The 18,581-nt window shown below is 39.6% G+C and overlaps 1 protein-coding gene across 1 annotated transcript in view; it reads right to left on the reverse strand.

The window, feature by feature from the left end:
- The window catches only part of DOT1L (DOT1 like histone lysine methyltransferase), a 97,563-nt gene that overhangs the window by 44,357 nt on the left and 34,625 nt on the right, over positions 1–18,581 (reverse strand). The window contains exons 3-8 of the mRNA XM_075281985.1: positions 17,237–17,311; positions 10,530–10,593; positions 8,475–8,703; positions 5,549–5,643; positions 3,115–3,177; positions 1,922–1,977 (exon numbers count right to left, since the gene is read on the reverse strand). Coding sequence (XP_075138086.1) covers positions 1,922–1,977; positions 3,115–3,177; positions 5,549–5,643; positions 8,475–8,703; positions 10,530–10,593; positions 17,237–17,311 — 582 coding nt within the window. The remainder of the gene's footprint in view (positions 1–1,921; positions 1,978–3,114; positions 3,178–5,548; positions 5,644–8,474; positions 8,704–10,529; positions 10,594–17,236; positions 17,312–18,581) is intronic.

Below are 18,581 nucleotides of genomic sequence, written 5' to 3' on the forward strand. Positions count from 1 at the left end.
CTCTTCAAAGAATGGATGAAAGAGACACCTATTTCCAATAAACTAAACTTCGATTCTGATTGTTCTACAGCTGAATGAGCCTGAAAATGCTCCATACCAATGTAGCAATAACTAATTAAATATCAACAGTATGAAAGTCATACATATCTTCATGATCAAGCCATGTCAGGCTCATCAAAGTCTGATGATCCCTCCAAAATTTTAATGGTATATAAAGAAGGTCTCACACCAGTGAAGTCACCTCATGCATAAACAGGACTATAAGCCTTGGAACATGGACAAAAATAAAAAAAAGCAACAAACTAAGACCATCAAACCATTAAATATGGGGGCTTATAGTGCTGCGGGGAAAAATGTAATAAAGCACTCCAGCAATTTTTTTTAATTTTTTTTTAAATGCCATCAATGCTATCTCGCCAGCAATTGTCTAGCAATGCGCTTTGTTTTAGCCCAGAGTTCAGTTCCAGCCACACAGTTTGAATACTTTCATAATGGACAGTTGGGTCAGGCGAAACCCAGTCTGCCGCCAGTCCAAAGCTTACTCTACAAATTTTCCTGTGTAGGACTTCCTGTGAACTACAACGCTTATATCATGAGCATCATCAATCAGATCCCTCCAAGACTCCATTACAGAATCTGTCAAAAACAGGGTGGGGAAAAGGGTAGGGGACCCCATTACATCCAAAAGACCACAATCCATTACACATAAGTAGGTGGGAAAGGGGGGGATCCAATGGACCCCATTACACCCAATAGACCACAAACCATTACACATAAACAGGTGGGAAGGGGCGATTCAGTGGGCTCCAATACACCCAATAGGGTCTATCTGGCATCACTTATGTCACTCAGGCTACAGATATGCTTCTAACTTAAATTCTGTTAGAGAAACTGCATGCCTGAAGCAAAGGTGAGCACTTCTTGGGGTGAGTTCACATGGCGAAAAATGAAGAGGAAATATCTCTTTATTTTCTGCCACCGGCTTTTTCACAACATTCTGTCGCGGCATCCCGCTCCCGATTAAGCCTGGATGAATTATCTTAATCCGAAGGGAGTCTCGAGCCACGGACACCACAGCTGACTCAGCCGTGGAATCCGTCTAAAGATAGGTCATGTCGCTTTTTTTTTCTGCTAGTTGAAGAAAGAAAAAAACAAAACTGTAGCGACTTCCATTGAAATGAATGGGAGGCGTTTTTTCAGGCATATTTTGAGGTGGATTCTGCGTCAAAATCCGCCTGCAAGAAACTGTGTGAACTGGCCCTAAAGATCATGCATACAACTACAGTCAAGTTCGCATCTGTGGAAAACAGAACAGACAGCACAAGTTTAACATCCAGGTGTTGACTGAGCCACAGAAATAATCACTGCTCCATATTTTGCAGCTCAGTCCTAGCACCCACATGGATCAGTAAAAAAAAAAAAAAAAAAAAAATGCTGCTGGGCTGCACATTAGACTGCATTAAGGGGAAACGCATCAGTGGTGGAGAATAAGCCATGATGGGGATTCTGTCTATGAATGGTTTATCAACTAGAACCACTAAATGGAGGGTATACACTATCTTGTTCTTTAAAGGGAGGCTTTTAAACAAAACTGAGTCCTGTATACAGGACTGTATTCAGGTGACTCTAACCTGTGTCTTGCACTTGTGGATCAATGTCTCTGTTACAGAAATACTGCTGTTTTTCTATATGGAAATGGTCTCTTAGGAGCAAAAGTAAAACCCTCATTGCCCCAAAAAGCTCATTTGCATATTGAAACACAGATGGCTGATTCAGGTGATCTTAACCTATCTATCTATGGGACTGGGTGGAAGTGTTGGGTTCTGGTGACTGACTCGCTTTAATAGCCTATGCTGCATTTTATAGGAAAGAAAAAATTGCTGGAGTGCATCTTTAAGCTGTTACTGTGCAGATAAAACACCTTGTGTTGGCAATTCTCTCTCTCCATTCTTCCGAGAGGAAGTCTCCACGTTCCAGCTAAAGAAAAAAAAAAAGGAAATACAATTACTCGCAAAATTACATGAAATTTCGTTTTTGGGTTTGTTTGTTTTTTTAATTACAAGAAATTATATCTTCTATATTGTTTGTTGCTTCACGTGGGCAGAATTTAAAGCGTACCTCCAATTATAATGCTCAAAGAACTTCAGCCTGAAAGAAGGCTGTTGGGAGTAAGAGGACAAACTCAATAGTATAATTATCCTTCAGCATGCCCACTATTACACTAATAGGCAGATTGAATCATGGACATGGCCTGGGTGGCCAGATGGAAATTGAACAGTGATGCTAAGACTGCTTTTCATGAATGAATAATACAGGGGAGTGTAATAACCTTTTGTGATTTATCTTAATACGACTCTGCCACTGTAGTTTTAAAGAGGACCTTTCAAGGTTTGGGGCACAGGCGGTTTTATATACCGCTGGAAAGCCGACAGTGCGCTGAATTCAGTGTACTATCGGCTTTCATGTTCTGTGCCCCAGGTGAAGAGCTATCGGTGCCGGTACCGTAGCTCTTCACCATCACATCACATCCTTCTTCACAGAAGCACCTATAGCGCTGTGCTGTGTGAGTGGGGAGGCAAGTTCTTCAGCAAAGAAGCATATCTTTCACAAAGGTTTTAGAAGGTCAGTTTGTCATTACAAATTTTAGCGTGTTTGCAGCTAAAGAAAAATATTAATGAGGTTATCCAGGCTAACAATTTATTTTTTAATTAGGGGAGGTATAAAAAAAAAAAAAAAAAAAAAAAAAAAAAAATGAACACACACTCACCTGTCCCTGGTGTGCTCCCAGCGTGGTCCGGTCCTGCTGATCGGCTATAGTCTTTTGCCCAAAGTTACCACCAACTGTGATGTCCCGTCCCTTCTACTGAGACCACTGACTGACCTCAGCGTCTTGTGCAGTGGGGACTTCTGCCAGAAGAAAACAACTGAACTACAGGGCTGGACCGCACTGAGATGCACCTGAGCACTTGGAAACGAGAGAGTATGTTGTGTTTTTGGGGAGGTTTTTCCCTACACCTCCCCCAGCCTAGTGAAATTAAATTTTAGCCTGGACAACCCCTTTAAGGGAAATTCAGTGCTGAACCTCTGGAGAAAACAGCCAAGCTCAAAACTTACTGTGTACTCTCCATGCTTTTTCCCATACCATTTCATCCATTTTCTGAACTCTTTATCCATTGTCTGCAAAGAATTGAATGAGATAAAATAGAAATGTATAAGTAAACCATTTGGAAAGGGCAAAAACTATGTAAAAATTATTTTGGATTAGTAAAAATCAGATTTAGTTCATATAACAAGAATTTAAAAGAAAAAAAAAAAGGTACACAATGCACCCTGGAACCTATGGCAATATGTTAAAGATACCATATATTCATCATCAGTCTTCGCAGAAAAAAAAAAATATCTATCTAGTAAGTCAAAGACTTAATAGCGATCACAGTTACTGCTAATGACTGGACAATCTCCTGTCACAATTACAATGAACATTTTATATTTATGGTTTCAGTTTAATAAATAACAGTTTTCTAAGGAAGCAGATACTGTACTGGCTGTTCATGTGATTGCAGAGGAATCAAGGGACTGATGACAAAGCACTGGTTATACTGCTAGACAGGTTATACTAAAAAGTGCAGAATTTGATAGGCAATCAGTTTCGGGATGTAGTGTAGTGACAATAAACTATATTTCCACTCAAGATAGTCTTCCACAATTCTGTGGAAACTAGCAAAACTAGCAGCGGCAGGGGCGATGCTATTCCGCTCCTCCGTCCCCCCGCCGCTGGCTTCATGCAGGGCAGAGGAGCGCAGTGATGTCTCAGGCCCCGGCGTCTATCCCGTGCCGGCATCCGCCTCTCTAGTACAGCGGATGCCGGGTCAGTATTGGTGGCTCCTTCTCCCCCGGGGCCGGTCCCCACCGGCCCCGTACCTGTAAAGTTGCAGGCCGGCTCCTGCGCGGCGATATCGCAGGAGCCGACCTGTTCGGGTGACAGCCGGGAGCCTAATGAGGCTCCCAGGCCTGTCACTGCTATATTAGTATTGCGGCTGGTCTCTATGACCAGCCGTAATACTAATAGACAGAATGTCCCATAGACGGCAATACAGTTGTATTGCCGTCTATGGGACTTACAATCAAGCGACTGCAGGTTCAAGCCCCCGGGGGGGAATAAAATAGTAAAAAAAAAAAAAAAAAAGCTTTAAAAATATATAATAAAAATATAAAATAAATAAAAGTTCTAAATCACCTCCTGTCCCTAGAATATATATATAAAAGTAGAAAATCATATGTCATAAGCCACCGGGTTTTTTTTCAATACAAGGTGATCTAAGCAATAGATATTCCCCAAAATGGTATAACTAAAAAGTACTTCTGGCCCCGCAAAAAAAAACACTCTATGCGTCCCCGTACAGCTGCAGGGTCACCTGTCAATGTGGCATTGCAGCTGTTGCAAAACTACAACTCCCATATATTAAATATTTTACCATTTTTTGCTTCAAAATTTTTTTTTCCCTATTTTCCTCCTATTTGTCTGTAGATTTCATGCGGACATGAAAGCAGTCTCTGATGCACATAAAAAGTAGTCTAACCAACCTTTTTTCTTTTGGAGTAATCGCTATAAAATAATATGTTTTGTGTACCAAAAAAAAAAAAACCTTCACCAGGGCATGTCAGCATTCCAAAACATGTCTGTTTTACCAAATAATTGTATTCTACTATAATGCCCACTTGTCTATTTACCAGTAAGCATTTCTAGGAGAGATAAAAGAGAGATGGCACAACATAAAGATTGCAAGGAAAGATACCAGAAAATTAATGTATGGGGAATCAAAGCATTTATAGAGTTACTATTTGACAGATAAGAGTGTCAACTACTAATTCCTCAAAAGCGCTTTTTTTTTTTTTTTTTTTTTTTTTTTTTTTAACATAGATGATGAGTTGCTGAGCCTGGCATTAGAAAACCCTGATAATCATATTTCATTGCCGTGGTTATGTAAATGCGGTATTAGTCATATAAATGAAACACCACATTCCAAAGAGAATAGCATGGACCCGAGTCCTCCTTCTCTAGTGGAATTGATATCTAGAGTTAATAATACTATTAGGCTGGAGAGGGGAGTATATATACAGAGAAAGGCCCAAACTAAATTTGAAAAAATTTGGGGAGCATGGTTGGACACACCTGGCCTTCCCTCCCCGTCTCTGATTAGGAACAGATCTCTCACTTCAATTTTCTCTGTTTCCTTGATCCCCTGAATGCTATTCTTTACATGGAAATCAAAGGAGGTTCGGGAGATTTAGTGGGGGGTCCTCTTTATGTGTCGGATTGTGTCTCCATATTTACTTTGAATTGTTATTGTGTTGCTGTTGTTTTGTCGATTGTTTGATTTTATGTTAAGAAAAAAATTGTTAATAAAAATTATCTGATTTAAAAAAAAAAAAGAGAATAGCAGTAGTGGTCCTTTGAAGGTGACATACTAATGGAGCATATGAACAAGATACTACTACTACAATAAAACTATAACTAGCACTATTCACCAGTTCAGAGAACACTTACCTCAGCATACTTAGCAGGGATATCCGCTTTCTCTACTCCATAATGGTGTTTACATCCCGTAGCTGCAGCCACCTGAAGAACAACTTGCCCAACACCTAAAAAACAAATTATTAAATTTAGACCCAAGTAGGGGACTCCTCGCTTGATAACACTGCAGTTAAAACACAAAGACAACCTGTCACCAAGTACAAAATGCTGTTTAGAAGGCAAGGTCCCAGAGACAGAAGCAAGTTCACAATGGTCTTATTCCTATATTACTTCCGAGCCCTCCCAATCCCAGTCCATAACCTGCAAACGCTTCAAATGGTCATTCTGCTTTCTATTTCTGGCAACAGAACAATTCACCCTTTATAGAGACAAATTAACCGCCCCCCCCTCACCCATCTGGCTTACCCTAGAAGTCATAGACATGGTTCCAACCACACTACAGTTGCTTCTATGGCTCCCTGCTCACTGATTCACAATTCCATCACCAAATAATCCCTTAAGATTTGGGATTCAGCGCAATTGATATTCTTTCACATGCCCTTGCTATCCATTACAAGCAGCCCTATCTCATTCAATGGAAACTAGCTTTCTTCAACTGGACTAATAATGGCCTGACTAAGACATATAGAGGAAGGACTACCAGAAGTAATATTGAGGTTGTAAATAATGAGTCATTCTTATGAATATCTTGCTTCTGTGCTGATATGTTTATGCACGGATATATCTCCAGTTATATACAACTTTTCACAACTAAATAATACAGGAGAAAATAAACTTTGTAATATATCTTTTTTTTTTTTTTTTTTTAAATACAGTCCTATGAAAAAGTTTGGGCACCCCTATTAATTGTAATAATTTTTAGTTCTAAATATTTTGGTGTTTGCAGCAGCCATTTCAGTTTGATATATCTAATAACTGATGGACACAGTAATATTTCAGGATTGAAATGAGGTTTATTGTACTAACAGAAAATGTGCAATATGCATCAAACCAAAATTTGACCGGTGCAAAAGTATGGGCACCGCAACAGAAAAGTGACAATATTTAGTAGATCCTCCTTTTGCAAAGATAACAGCCTCTAGTCGCTTCCTGTAACTTGTAATCAGTTCCTGGATCCTGGATGAAGGTATTTTGGACCATTCCTCTTTACAAAACAATTCAAGTTCAGTTAAGTTTGATGGTCACCGAGCATGGACAACCCGCTCTCAAATGATCTGAAAACAAAGATTGTTCAACATAGTTGTTCAGGGGAAGGATACAAAAAGTTGTCTCAGAGATTTAACCTGTCAGTTTCCACTGTGAGGAACATAGTAAGGAAATGGAAGACCACAGGGGCAGTTCTTGTTAAGCCCAGAAGTGGCAGGCCAAGAAAAATATCAGAAAGGCAGAGAAGAAGAATGGTGAGAACAGTCAAGGACAATCCACAGACCACCTCCAAAGAGCTGCAGCATCATCTTGCTGCAGATGGTGTCACTGTGCATCGGTCAACAATACAGCGCACTTTGCACAAGGAGAAGCTGTATGTGAGAGTGATGAGAAAGAAGCCGTTTCTGCAACCACGCCACAAACAGAGTCGCCTGAGGTATGCAAAAGCACATTTGGATAAGCCAGCTTCATTTTGGAAGAAGGTCCTGTGGACTGATGAAACAAAGATTGAGTTGTTTGGTCATACAAAAATGTGTTATGCATGGTGTCCAAAAAAACCAACATTCCAAGAAAAACACTTGCTACCCACTGTAAAATTTGGTGGAGGTTCCATCATGCTTTGGGGCTGTGTGGCCAATGCCGGCACCGGGAATCTTGTTAAAGTTGAGGGTCGCATGGATTCCACTCAGTATCAGCAGATTCTTGAGAATAATGTTCAAGAATCAGTGACGAAGTTGAAGTTACGCCGGGGATGGATATTTCAGCAAGACAATGATCCAAAACACCGCTCCAAATCGACTCAGGCATTCATGCAGAGGAACAATTACAATGTTCTGGAATGGCCATCCAGTCCCCAGACCTGAATATCATTGAACATCTGTGGGATGATCTGAAGCGGGCTGTCCATGCTCGGCGACCATCAAACTTAACTGAACTTGAATTGTTTTGTAAAGAGGAATGATCCAAAATACCTTCATCCAGGATCCAGGAACTGATTTAAAGCTACAGGAAGCGACTAGAGGCTGTTATCTTTGCAAAAGGAGGATCTACTAAATATTAATGTCACTTTTCTGTTGAGGTGCCCATACTTTTGCACCAGTCAAATTTTGGTTTAATGCATATTGCACATTTTCTGTTAGTACAATAAACCTCATTTCAATCCTGAAATATTACTGTGTCCATCAGTTATTAGATATATCAAACTGAAATGGCTGTTGCAAACACCAAAATATTTAGAACTAAAAATGATTAAGATTAATAGGGGTGCCCAAACTTTTTCATAGGACTGTATTTTCTTCTCTACTTTTCAGGCAATTACTTTCTGCATTAGTCTATGAAGAGTGGAGAGAGGCAGAAAAAAAACTAACTATTTCTGCTGTTAAAAAAGCAAGGAACAGCAGAGTGTAACAGGGCTATTTTTTTGTAGATAAGAGGCTGCTAATACACAGAATGAGGCAATAAATCAAATTACAAGTTTCCAGGAGAATTCTGTTCTGCCCCTCCCTCCTCCACAGAACTCTACGTTATATCTGGCTCCATATCCAGCTTTACAGATAAACAAGCAGATTGACCCTAAAGAGCAGGAGAACAGCTTAAAGAGGACCTTTCACCACTTGGGGCACATGCTGATTTATATACCGCTAGTTACATTCCACAGTAGCACACTGCAGTGACTAGATATGACAGAAGAACACCCAGAGATTCAATTTACCCCAAATCTCATGATATCGTCAAAAAAATTATTTTCTGTGTTGTCCAGCTAGACTTAGTCTTATATTCAATAATCACTCACCACTGCCAAGGTCAACAAATAGATCATCCTCTGTCATTTTGATTTCATCTATCATTTGAGCCACCAGATCAAATGACGTTTCGCCATACACTTCCGGGGAGAAAGGTTCATAGTTATTAAGCTTCTCTGGATCAGTTACCGAGTGGTTGTAGACTTGCTGTAATAAGTGGCGAAGGAGACCAGTGGACGGCGGAGTATTCAACTTCATTGGCTGAGTGGTACCCTTCCACTGTTAAAGAAATACAATAAAGTAACCTTATATTATTGGTCTACTTTGTAAACAAACTCACAGGTCTGAACATTGCTTTACAGGAAACATTTCAGAGGACACCTCTAGGTTGTCAAGTCCTTTAAAGGGGTATTCCCACCTCAAGGATAATATTCAGACTCTTAGCTTAAAGAGGTTTTCTGGGGATTGGAAATGTTGTAAGCAGCATAGTTATCACTGATTTTACATATAGAGATAACAAAGACTCTGGGTTATTGCAGATGATGGGTTCTGGCCATATCACGACCCCAGGATCATGTGAGCCTCCTGGGTTTCTCCACTCCTTCCTCCACCAATCTCTACAGTTAGTCAACCCTCATAGCACAGGTAATTAAATTACCTGTAAGATTGGGGAAGAAAACGGGTAACCCGGGGACAGAGCGCCCTAGGAGGCTGAACTCTGCTTCGTATCATATAACCCAGGGTAGTAACATGGCCCCGAATCTATCAACTTCAGTAACTCAGGTCACGTAAGTAAATTTTCAATACCTAGACAACCCCACTAAGCTAACTTGAAGTGTTTTACCCAAATACATGCTTTATCCATCTTGCTGTCGTTGCCAGATATCACAAAATCTCTATACAGTGTTTACAGCTGGCTGCCTAGATTACAGACCTGCTACAGGTCACAATGCTGCCTTAGTTCCTGCTCCTGGCTGTCTATACCCTCTTCCCTCCCTCTTTCGGCATACAGTTCTTTAGCCATGATAAAGGCTAGTTAAGTTTCTTGGAGCAGAGTCTTTGTTACCTCTATATGTAAAATCAGTGATAACTATGCTGCTTACAACAAGCAGGACACTTGTGCAAGAATGAGCTGATACTCATCATCATACTATTACTTTGCAGTGAACTTAACACACAGCGCCGCAATAATACAGCACTGAAATGCCACAGACACAGGAGCTTTGCCTGCTGCATTACTTCTGGCACTTCAGGGCATCATAGCATCCATTGGATCTGGGGGCAAAATATCACTCCTCCTGACACCCTTTAGAACCCCTTGCGGGGTCCAAGAAGTTGCCGTGGCCCAAGAAGTTTCCGTGGCAGCCAGGAGGCCGAGCAACGGCCTCAAGATTGCCTAGCACAGATCCCATAAGGAACTATGGAACAAGAAAGAATGAAAAATAAAGTTTAAAAAAATACAAAAAACAAACACCTTTACGTAAAAAAAACAAACAAACATGTAAGGTATCCTCACGTGTATATAAGCCCACACTATCAAAAAAGAGCTTTTTATTCCATACATTGAATGCCGTAAAAATCTCCTACACGCATTCACACCCCGCTGATTAACTAGCCCCATTATTACTAACAGCTCAGTAATATTCTTTTGGGCATAACTGGTTACATACCAATTGGAGTTTTATTCTACATTCACATACATTTACTCAGTTACAATTAAAAGTTTTAGTTGTTTTATATTTATTAATAACCAATTTTGTAAAAACAAAAAACTGTCATTTACTCTGCTTACTCACAGCAGATAAAAATCAGTCCATGGTCATGTGATGGGCTAACATTTGTCTCTCAATATTGGTCTGAAAGTGGCCAATCCCTTTCATGAATCTACTACAATCCATAAGGTTACTGACACTTTCTAAGATTACTGAAAAATAGTATTTTAATGATATAGCACATACAGCAAAAAGCTAAATTTATAGTACATGAAAGGCACTGTGAAATAAAAGTGAGCAGATACTCTTGACTTTTCTCAACAAAAAATCCTGGAGATGGCACAGAAAATCTTTGGGAACAGACACTGAACGAAATATGGACAAGACGCTTACCAGCTGATGGATGCTGTCGATGGCTCGGTTATACTTCTCACACAGTCGTTGCATGCTCTCAAAACTGAAGTAAAGAAAAGACTAAATTAAATTCTAGCAGTGGTTGGAACAAAATGTGAAACAGTAAGGTAACAAAGATGGCCAGTGATGTTTGCAATGGATTTGTCTCTTCCAGATCCCCAGATATACTATTGCTTATTTATTGTTTGCAAATAAACACAGAAAATAGCTTTTCGATGGGATATCAATGGCATTCAGTTACTGAAAATTTTAGAACCCAGGCAGCAACTATATTCCAAAGACAGTATTTCTAACTAAAGAAAACATTCGCACAATTGCCCCAAAACTGTACTATTGAACCATAGCGTAAACATTTTCAACTCCATGACTTCAAAATCCAACCTGAGAACCAAGTACTTATTGCTCCAAAACTGCTATACAATGATGTGTAAATGTTTTAGGCAGGGGGAGAGAGAAACGTTGCAAAGCAAGAAGACTTTAAAAAATTACATAAAGATAAATTTAAAAATATAGACTTCTTACTTTAAAGGGGTTGTCCCATCTCAAGGATCCTATCTATACTGCTAGCTTATGTGGATTTAAGACTTTTCCTAAATACATTGCTTAAGCAAAACCACTTTGTTTGGCTGCTATCTGAGATTATTCACTTCTTTGTTTACACTGTGTTTCCATAACCACGGACCTGGTGATGGTCTTATCTCTCCTCCCAGGACAAGTGATGTAGCGCCCTGCTCTCAGGGAAGGGAAGGGGAGCTGAGTGCTTGGAGCAAGCTTGTATTTCTGAGCTGTTTATCTCTGGCTCTTCCAGATATCAGTTAGTTAATTTAATTTTGCGGATAAGGGCTGAGACAGGGAGTCCATTAAACAAAGACCTAAAAGTGAGTATATTGCAAGCTGACTCGTGGTCCTGTAGCATGTACGTTTGGGATTCTCATCACCTAAGAAATCCAGCTCTGCTACAGCAGCTTCATATTGTGCATCTTCCAGTGATACTGTGCTACTTTATTTACAACCATCTCTCATTACTAACTGCAAACATGTACTGCTATGAAGAGAGCTAAGAAAAGCAATTGAAACCCCGCCCACCAATTTACTGAAAAAAACAGGAAGTGAACAGAGCATACAGCCTGCAAGTTGGTGAATAGAGATGAGCGAATATACTTGATCGAATACCTGAGTCGCATAGCTCCCAGCGCCAGGGAAGGTGGGAGGGGCAGTAAAAATTCGATGCCCAGGAAGTGTTTTTGCACTGGGAGCTATGCACCGTAGGTATTCAATCAAGTATATTCTCTCATCTCTAGTGGTGAACCAACGAGTTGGGAATACCCCTTTAATCTTTTAAATCAATATTTGATGTGACCATCCTTTGAAGGCATTGTCATGAAAGTGATGGATACCATACCTCTAAAGTAGTATAGTCCGGATCTCAATATCATCCAGTCTGTCTGAGATTACAGGATTTAAGAGATTGTCCAGGATATTTTTTTTAATCATTTATTTATTTTTAACATTAGGCAGGGGATGTGAATAAAAAAAGGAAAAAACCAAAATAAAACACCAAACCACACACACACACACACACACACACACACACACACACACACACAAAAAACACACACACACACACACAAAAAAAACACTCACCTGTCCCTGGTCCCTTCGCTAAGGGCTATTTCAGACGGGGCAAGACGGGTTGGATTTTGGCACGGATTCATCCTCAAAATCCTCCCCCTCACAATAGAGGTCTATGTAGAGCGCGAGCATTCTTTTTTCCACTAATGGTTTGTTCCCGCTCACGGAAAAAAGAAGCGAGCTGCCCTTTCTTCAGGCAGATTCCGCGGCTAATTCAGCCGCAGCATCCGCCTCGTGACAGCACCCTCCAGACTAAATGTGCACACACGGAATCCCCGTGTGAACTAGCCCTTAGACTGCTGATAAGGAAAGAACTCAGGGATAAGTGAGTATGTTGGATTTTTTTTTTGTTATTTTTTTACTATTTGTTTTCACCTCCACTGGCCTAATTTTAAAATATTTTTTTTTCCTGGACATCCTGTTTAAGCAAGTCTACATGCACAGAAAATTTGTGGTTAGTTCTTCAAGATGCTTGGAACAACCTCCTTGGCAATTTCCTTCAGAAGAATTTATGCCATTTCAAAAGCAAGGTCACACAAAGTCACACAAATATTAATTTAATTTAAGATTTCTCTTTTTGTTCATTCACGTTGCATTTGGTTCATTGACATTAATAAAACTTTTAACACCTCTATTTTGAAAGAACACACTTTGCAGCATTTTCGTCACACCTGCCTAAAACCTTTCCACAATATTATAATATTTTAAATAAAAAGAAATAAAGCAGAAGACAGTTAACGTCAATGTATCACAAATACAATAAAATACAAATAACCATAGTGTAGAATAGACTGAGGATTAACATACAACTTGCTAAATAAAAAAGGGAAAATGTGCACGTTAACAAAAGTATGAAGTATGTCTTGTATGTGTAAAGATCCAGAGACCTACATCAAAGAGAAACAATAGGACTGTGTGCACTTCAAAGCAACCAAGTCTCTAAAAACTGATCCATACATTTCCATAATAGTCCTAATAATGGGTATATAGACAAGGGAGCCATATGTCTCCAGTGTCGTCCAATGAGACACTTAACTGCCATAAGGACCTGGAGGAACAGACTAGTGTGTGATTTTCTATCGGTTTCAGGAGAAATTCCCAAAAGTAGGAGGACTGAGACAAAGGATAATTGATTCTCAAATTTTAAGTAAGGCACTCTTATTTTTCCAAAAAGACAACAAGGCGGCAGGTCCAAAACATGTGAAACAGAGAACCATATGGAGCATGACATCTTTAGCAAAGATTCAAGACTATAGGTTTTAGCTTACTATTAAGTACTATTGAACAAATAGAACTTTTAGGTGCCTTGGATCAAATCCTCCTCCATACATCATAAAGAAGTACTCTCCAACCATCGCTACCCTGGGAGCATATAGGAACGTTTAGCAACTCAGGCAGTGTCATTGAGGTGGTTATAAATATCTTATCAGGCACCTAGGGAAACATCCCAGTGTACAGATCTGTTCAAACCTAGTCAGTTTAGGGAGAGTCACAGAGCTCTCCTGCAGTATTGAGCTATCTGGTATCTATAGAGGGCAATGGTGGGGATAGAAAGATCAGCAACAAGGTCCTGAAAACAAAGAATCTGGCACGTACAGGAGTGGACCAGATCACTAAAACAGAAGAGATCTGCTTGATGCTGAGGTTGCAACATTCCCACAGCAGTGCTAGGGGGAAGGTGTGACATACAGAAGAAGGGTTAATTGGAATATCACACAGCAACATTGCCAAATCTCCATAAAATTTAGAAAGTCACTAACAATTTCACAATTTTCCAATTATAATAAGCGTGTAGAGGGAAGGTGAAGACACACTAGGAATGCCAGACCTCCAGCTGGTTGGTACCATACTTTTGGAAATGTGGTGACCATTTGACTACAAGACAAATCTAACAACAAGATAGCATCAGGTCAAATTGTGCGCAGAGTCACTGGAGCTCCTCAACTAAGTTAAAGGGGTATTCCCACCTCACATACTCAGCAGTCTTTACTGCTGTAAAATCTTCTTTCTTCCTGGTTTCTTGCATCATTTGGTGGGCGGGGTTTCACATGCAACCTGCTGTTTAGCTCCGCCTCTAAATTCCAGTGTAGCGCCGCCCACACATATTGGATTATGAAATACAGGCAGCAGCAACTCCATTCTGTGTTATATACAGAGACTGCCTGTCTCTGCCATAATGAACACAATTGAATTAGCTAAGCAGATAACTGGGAGAACAGATGAAAGCAGCTCCTGTCCCCTATCTGAGAGCAGGAAGCTAGGTCACGTGGTATAGACACAGGAATAGCTAGATACACAGGCTTGCTCCCTGCACTTAGCCCCTCCTCCCTCCCCTCTGAGAGCAGCAGATACATCATTTGACTCATGAGCAGCTAAGTCAGGGCTGTGGCCACAAAGAATTGAATAAAGTGATATAGTGGACAAACAAAGCAGTTTTGCTGAAGCAGTGTATTTAGAAAAAGTGTTACATTCACATTAACAAGCAGTATAGATAGGATCCTTGTGATGGGACAACCCCTTTAAATGTGGTGGTTTTCCACTCTAACTAGCAGATAGGTAAAGGGGAAGCCACAGCGAGAAGGAACTCCCTGAGCTTGAAGTATAAACAAGTGTTTTAATGTCCTCCATTGTTGTTGGGTGATCCCGAATAAATCTAGGAAAAGCTGTAATTGGCAGCTTCTGAATTCAATGTAGCAGAGATTTGGGGCCTTAATTCCTCTTTGAGCCCTGTCACATAGCATATAATATAGCTTATAATCTTTCGAAGATTTCCTTCTGTGCCCAGATGGCACTATGGGTATGACCTAGCCGTAATAGGTTATTAGAGGACTGGCAAAGAAACGAATTAGAGTTGCTGAAGGAGACCACATACATCTTCCTCTCTTAGTGACTCAGGAACTCAAACTTGATGTTTAGACTTTGAAGATCCCAGAGTGTAATGACTTGAAAGGTGACCTGAATCTTCCAGCTGCCCCACTAAGAACAGCAGCTATTTCTTGTCGGCAGGTGTCCTTGACCTCAAAAATTCTTTAAAATCACTCCTGTTGGGTAGTTTAACATGGGTCCAGACTTTTTCAGGTGTGTAAGTCTGTGGAACTGCCACCAAAACAAAAAGCCTGGTGTATATCTGAATATTCCTCCAGTGTTTTGTGTGTGTCTGTCAACCGCCTGTACTCATTTTCAGCTTTTGGGTGTAAGTTCGGATGTTATGGTCGTATCAGTTGTGTAGTCTGCGGCAAGATCAAGCAGGACTCGTCTTTTTCAGCATCTTGCTTCCATCTCTGACCCCCACTGAATACACTGGGAGGCAGATCAGCAGCAGATCCCTGGTGTAAAGGACCCTGAGGTTCCAGAGACCAACAAAATACTAGGCAGGTAGTTTTAGGTTATTGCTTATTATAGTAACCAGGCACAATATAAAGTGCTGCCCTGTTCTACACCAAAGAGTGACGTTAAAAAAACAAAAAACAAACAAACTGCATGTTTAGTGATGGATGAGATGTCCGGAAAACAAAATGAATACTTTTCAATCTTATGAACAATGCTAAACTGAAAGATTCAGTTATCTTCATTTTCTTTTATGGCATCTAAGGGGTTTTATTCTATTTATGGGATTGTATTTGTCAACTCAGTATTATTGCAAAGAGATGCAGAGAACCAGAGGTAGGCAGGTAAGAATCAATAAAATGTGTGTGTGTGTGTGTTTTTAAACCTTAAGCCCTTCATGAATAAGCCAATTTTTGTTTTGGCAATTCTGGTTTTCCCTCCCCACATTCCAAGAGCCATAATTTTGTTTTCATGATGGTAAATGTTTCGGGAAACTGTACTTTCTAATGGCACCATTCAATAACCTTTATTCAGTGAGTCAGTATGATCATGGGGATACAAAATTATATAGTATTTGTAATGTGATTGGTATGTATTTTGATACTTTATAATATACCGTATACACTCGAGTATAAGCCGACCCCCCTAATTTTACCACAAAAAACTGGGAAAACTTATTGCCTTGAGGACTGTTTTTTTCCCCCACTTGGAATTCAGCCTGGCTGAATATAGGGTATCTGCGATGCTCCTATTAACCCCTTCCCGACGGAACAGGAGCACTGCAGATACCCTATATTCAGTAGCCCGGTCCCTTTCAGACACAGGGATACGTAATGTGTGTGTTTCACAGTAATTTTCAATTTTTATATGTATTCTAGGGAAAGGAGAGATTTAGAACTTTTATTTATTTTATTTTTTTAAAGCTTTTTTTTTTTTTTTTTTCAATATTTTATGGGAGATTCTATACATTACTATTGTGGCTGGTCATAGACACGGTGTGTGTGTGTGTGTATATATATATATATATATATATATATATATATACACACACACATTTTGTTTATTGGAAAGAAGGTGGGGGAGGATTTGAAGTTTTTTTTGTTTTGTTTTTTAACTCTCACTTTCAGACCCCCAATGGAGTCTGATTACTCATACAGTACAAAGCAATACTTATGTACTGCAGTGTATAGTAATATCCATAGCCTACTATTACATGCTGCCCTATGGCTCTGAGGCTAGATCAGAATACTGCTCAGCCTTGAAGGGTAGAGGGAAACACTTAAGCGGAAGTCTTGATAATATGTGCACAAAACAGCACTATGAAGGTGGGAAGCAGTCTACAAAGTATTGGCTTTTCTAAGTATATTAATGGTGATGTAGTGTGTATACTGTCCCCTTCCTGCACACACCCCAAATGGCCAACATGTGTTTCACTGTATTAACAGCTTCTCCTAGGATAAAGTAAATGTTCCCAAAGAGTAAATTCATACACCACAGATTTGTTTGTGCAGTGCTCTTATTCTTCCAAATGGGGCTCTCAGAAATACATGTGCTTGCTGCCAACATCACCCAATTCACAAGAAACAGGCAGAGAAATGTCTGCAACCAATCTGACACTTATCAATTCAGCCTAACAGTGTAAAAACATTATTGATATGAGTAATTGAGAAATTGAGTAAATCAATAAACAGCCCAAAATTAAAAACCATATGCATAAGATAACTGACCTTTTTGTGTCATAGTCTATAAGAACATAGTTCTCCATGGCCAGCTTCAGATCTGGGATCTCCTCACATACCCACCTAGCAGAGCAAGTGGAGAGAAAAAAATAAACCATTGTAATTTGTAGACAGTGACAACTATTTGTCTATTAATGCAGCACCCTAGGGAAAACAACTTGCCATCATTTTAAACGCTCCTCCCCTTTATTTTCTCCGAAATAAGCTAAAAGACTATAAATATACAGTTAGAAAGGTCAAATTTCCAGTGTTGTACCCTGTAAGGAGTCTGGGTGGAACAGTCTAAGCAATGATTAACCGGTTAAGGACCAGGCCCAAAAGTATGTTAAAGACCAGGCCTTTTTTTTCAAAACTGACATGTGTCACTTTAAATGGCAATAACTTTGAGACGCTTTAACTTACACAAATGAATTTGAGACTGTTTTTTTCGTAACACATTATACTTCATGTTAGTGGTAAATATTAATCAATATTTTTGTATTTATTTATAAAAAAAACTAGGAAATTTGATGGAAATTTGGAAAAAATTGCAATTTTCAAAATGTGAAATTCTCTGCTTTTCAGGCAGATAGTCATACCACCCAAATACATGAATAAATATTATCTCCCATATCTCTGCTTTATATCGGCATCATCTTTTGATTGTCTTTTTATTTATTTTGGACGTTACAAGGCTTACAAGTGTAACAGCGATTTTCTAGATTTGCTAGAAAATTCTCCAAACCAATTTTTTAGGGACCGCTTCAGTTCTGTAAGGAATTATAAAGGCCTGTATAATAGAACCCCCATAAATCACCCCATTTTCAAAACTACACCCCTCAAATTATTCAAAACAGCATTTGGGATGTTTGTTAACCCTTTAAGTTTTTCATAAGAATAAACATAATATGGAAGTGAAATTTAGACATTTCATTTTTTTTCATTAATACATTCATTTAGACCTAAAATTAACACATTCACAAAGGGTTAAAGGAGAAAATGCATCTCACATTTTGTTATGCAATTTCTCCCGTACACAGAAATACCCCACATGTGGGCGTAAACTGATTTTTTGGGTACACGGCAGTGCATGGAAGGGAAGGAGCGACACTGGGGGTGTGAACAGCAGATTTTGCTGGAATAATTTTCAGGCATCATGCCTCATTTGCAGAGCCCCTAGAGTACCAAAACAATGGAAACCCTCCAAAAGTGACCCCATTTTAGAATCTACACCCCTCACAGAATTCATCAAGGGGTATAGTCAGCATTTTGACCCTACAGTTGTTTCACAGATTTTACTAACATTGGGATGTGTAAATGAAAAATTACTAAAATGTCACTTTATCCCCAAAGT

Source organism: Leptodactylus fuscus, chromosome 1 (assembly GCF_031893055.1).
Source record: "Leptodactylus fuscus isolate aLepFus1 chromosome 1, aLepFus1.hap2, whole genome shotgun sequence".
Classification (NCBI taxonomy): Eukaryota; Metazoa; Chordata; class Amphibia; order Anura; family Leptodactylidae; genus Leptodactylus; species Leptodactylus fuscus.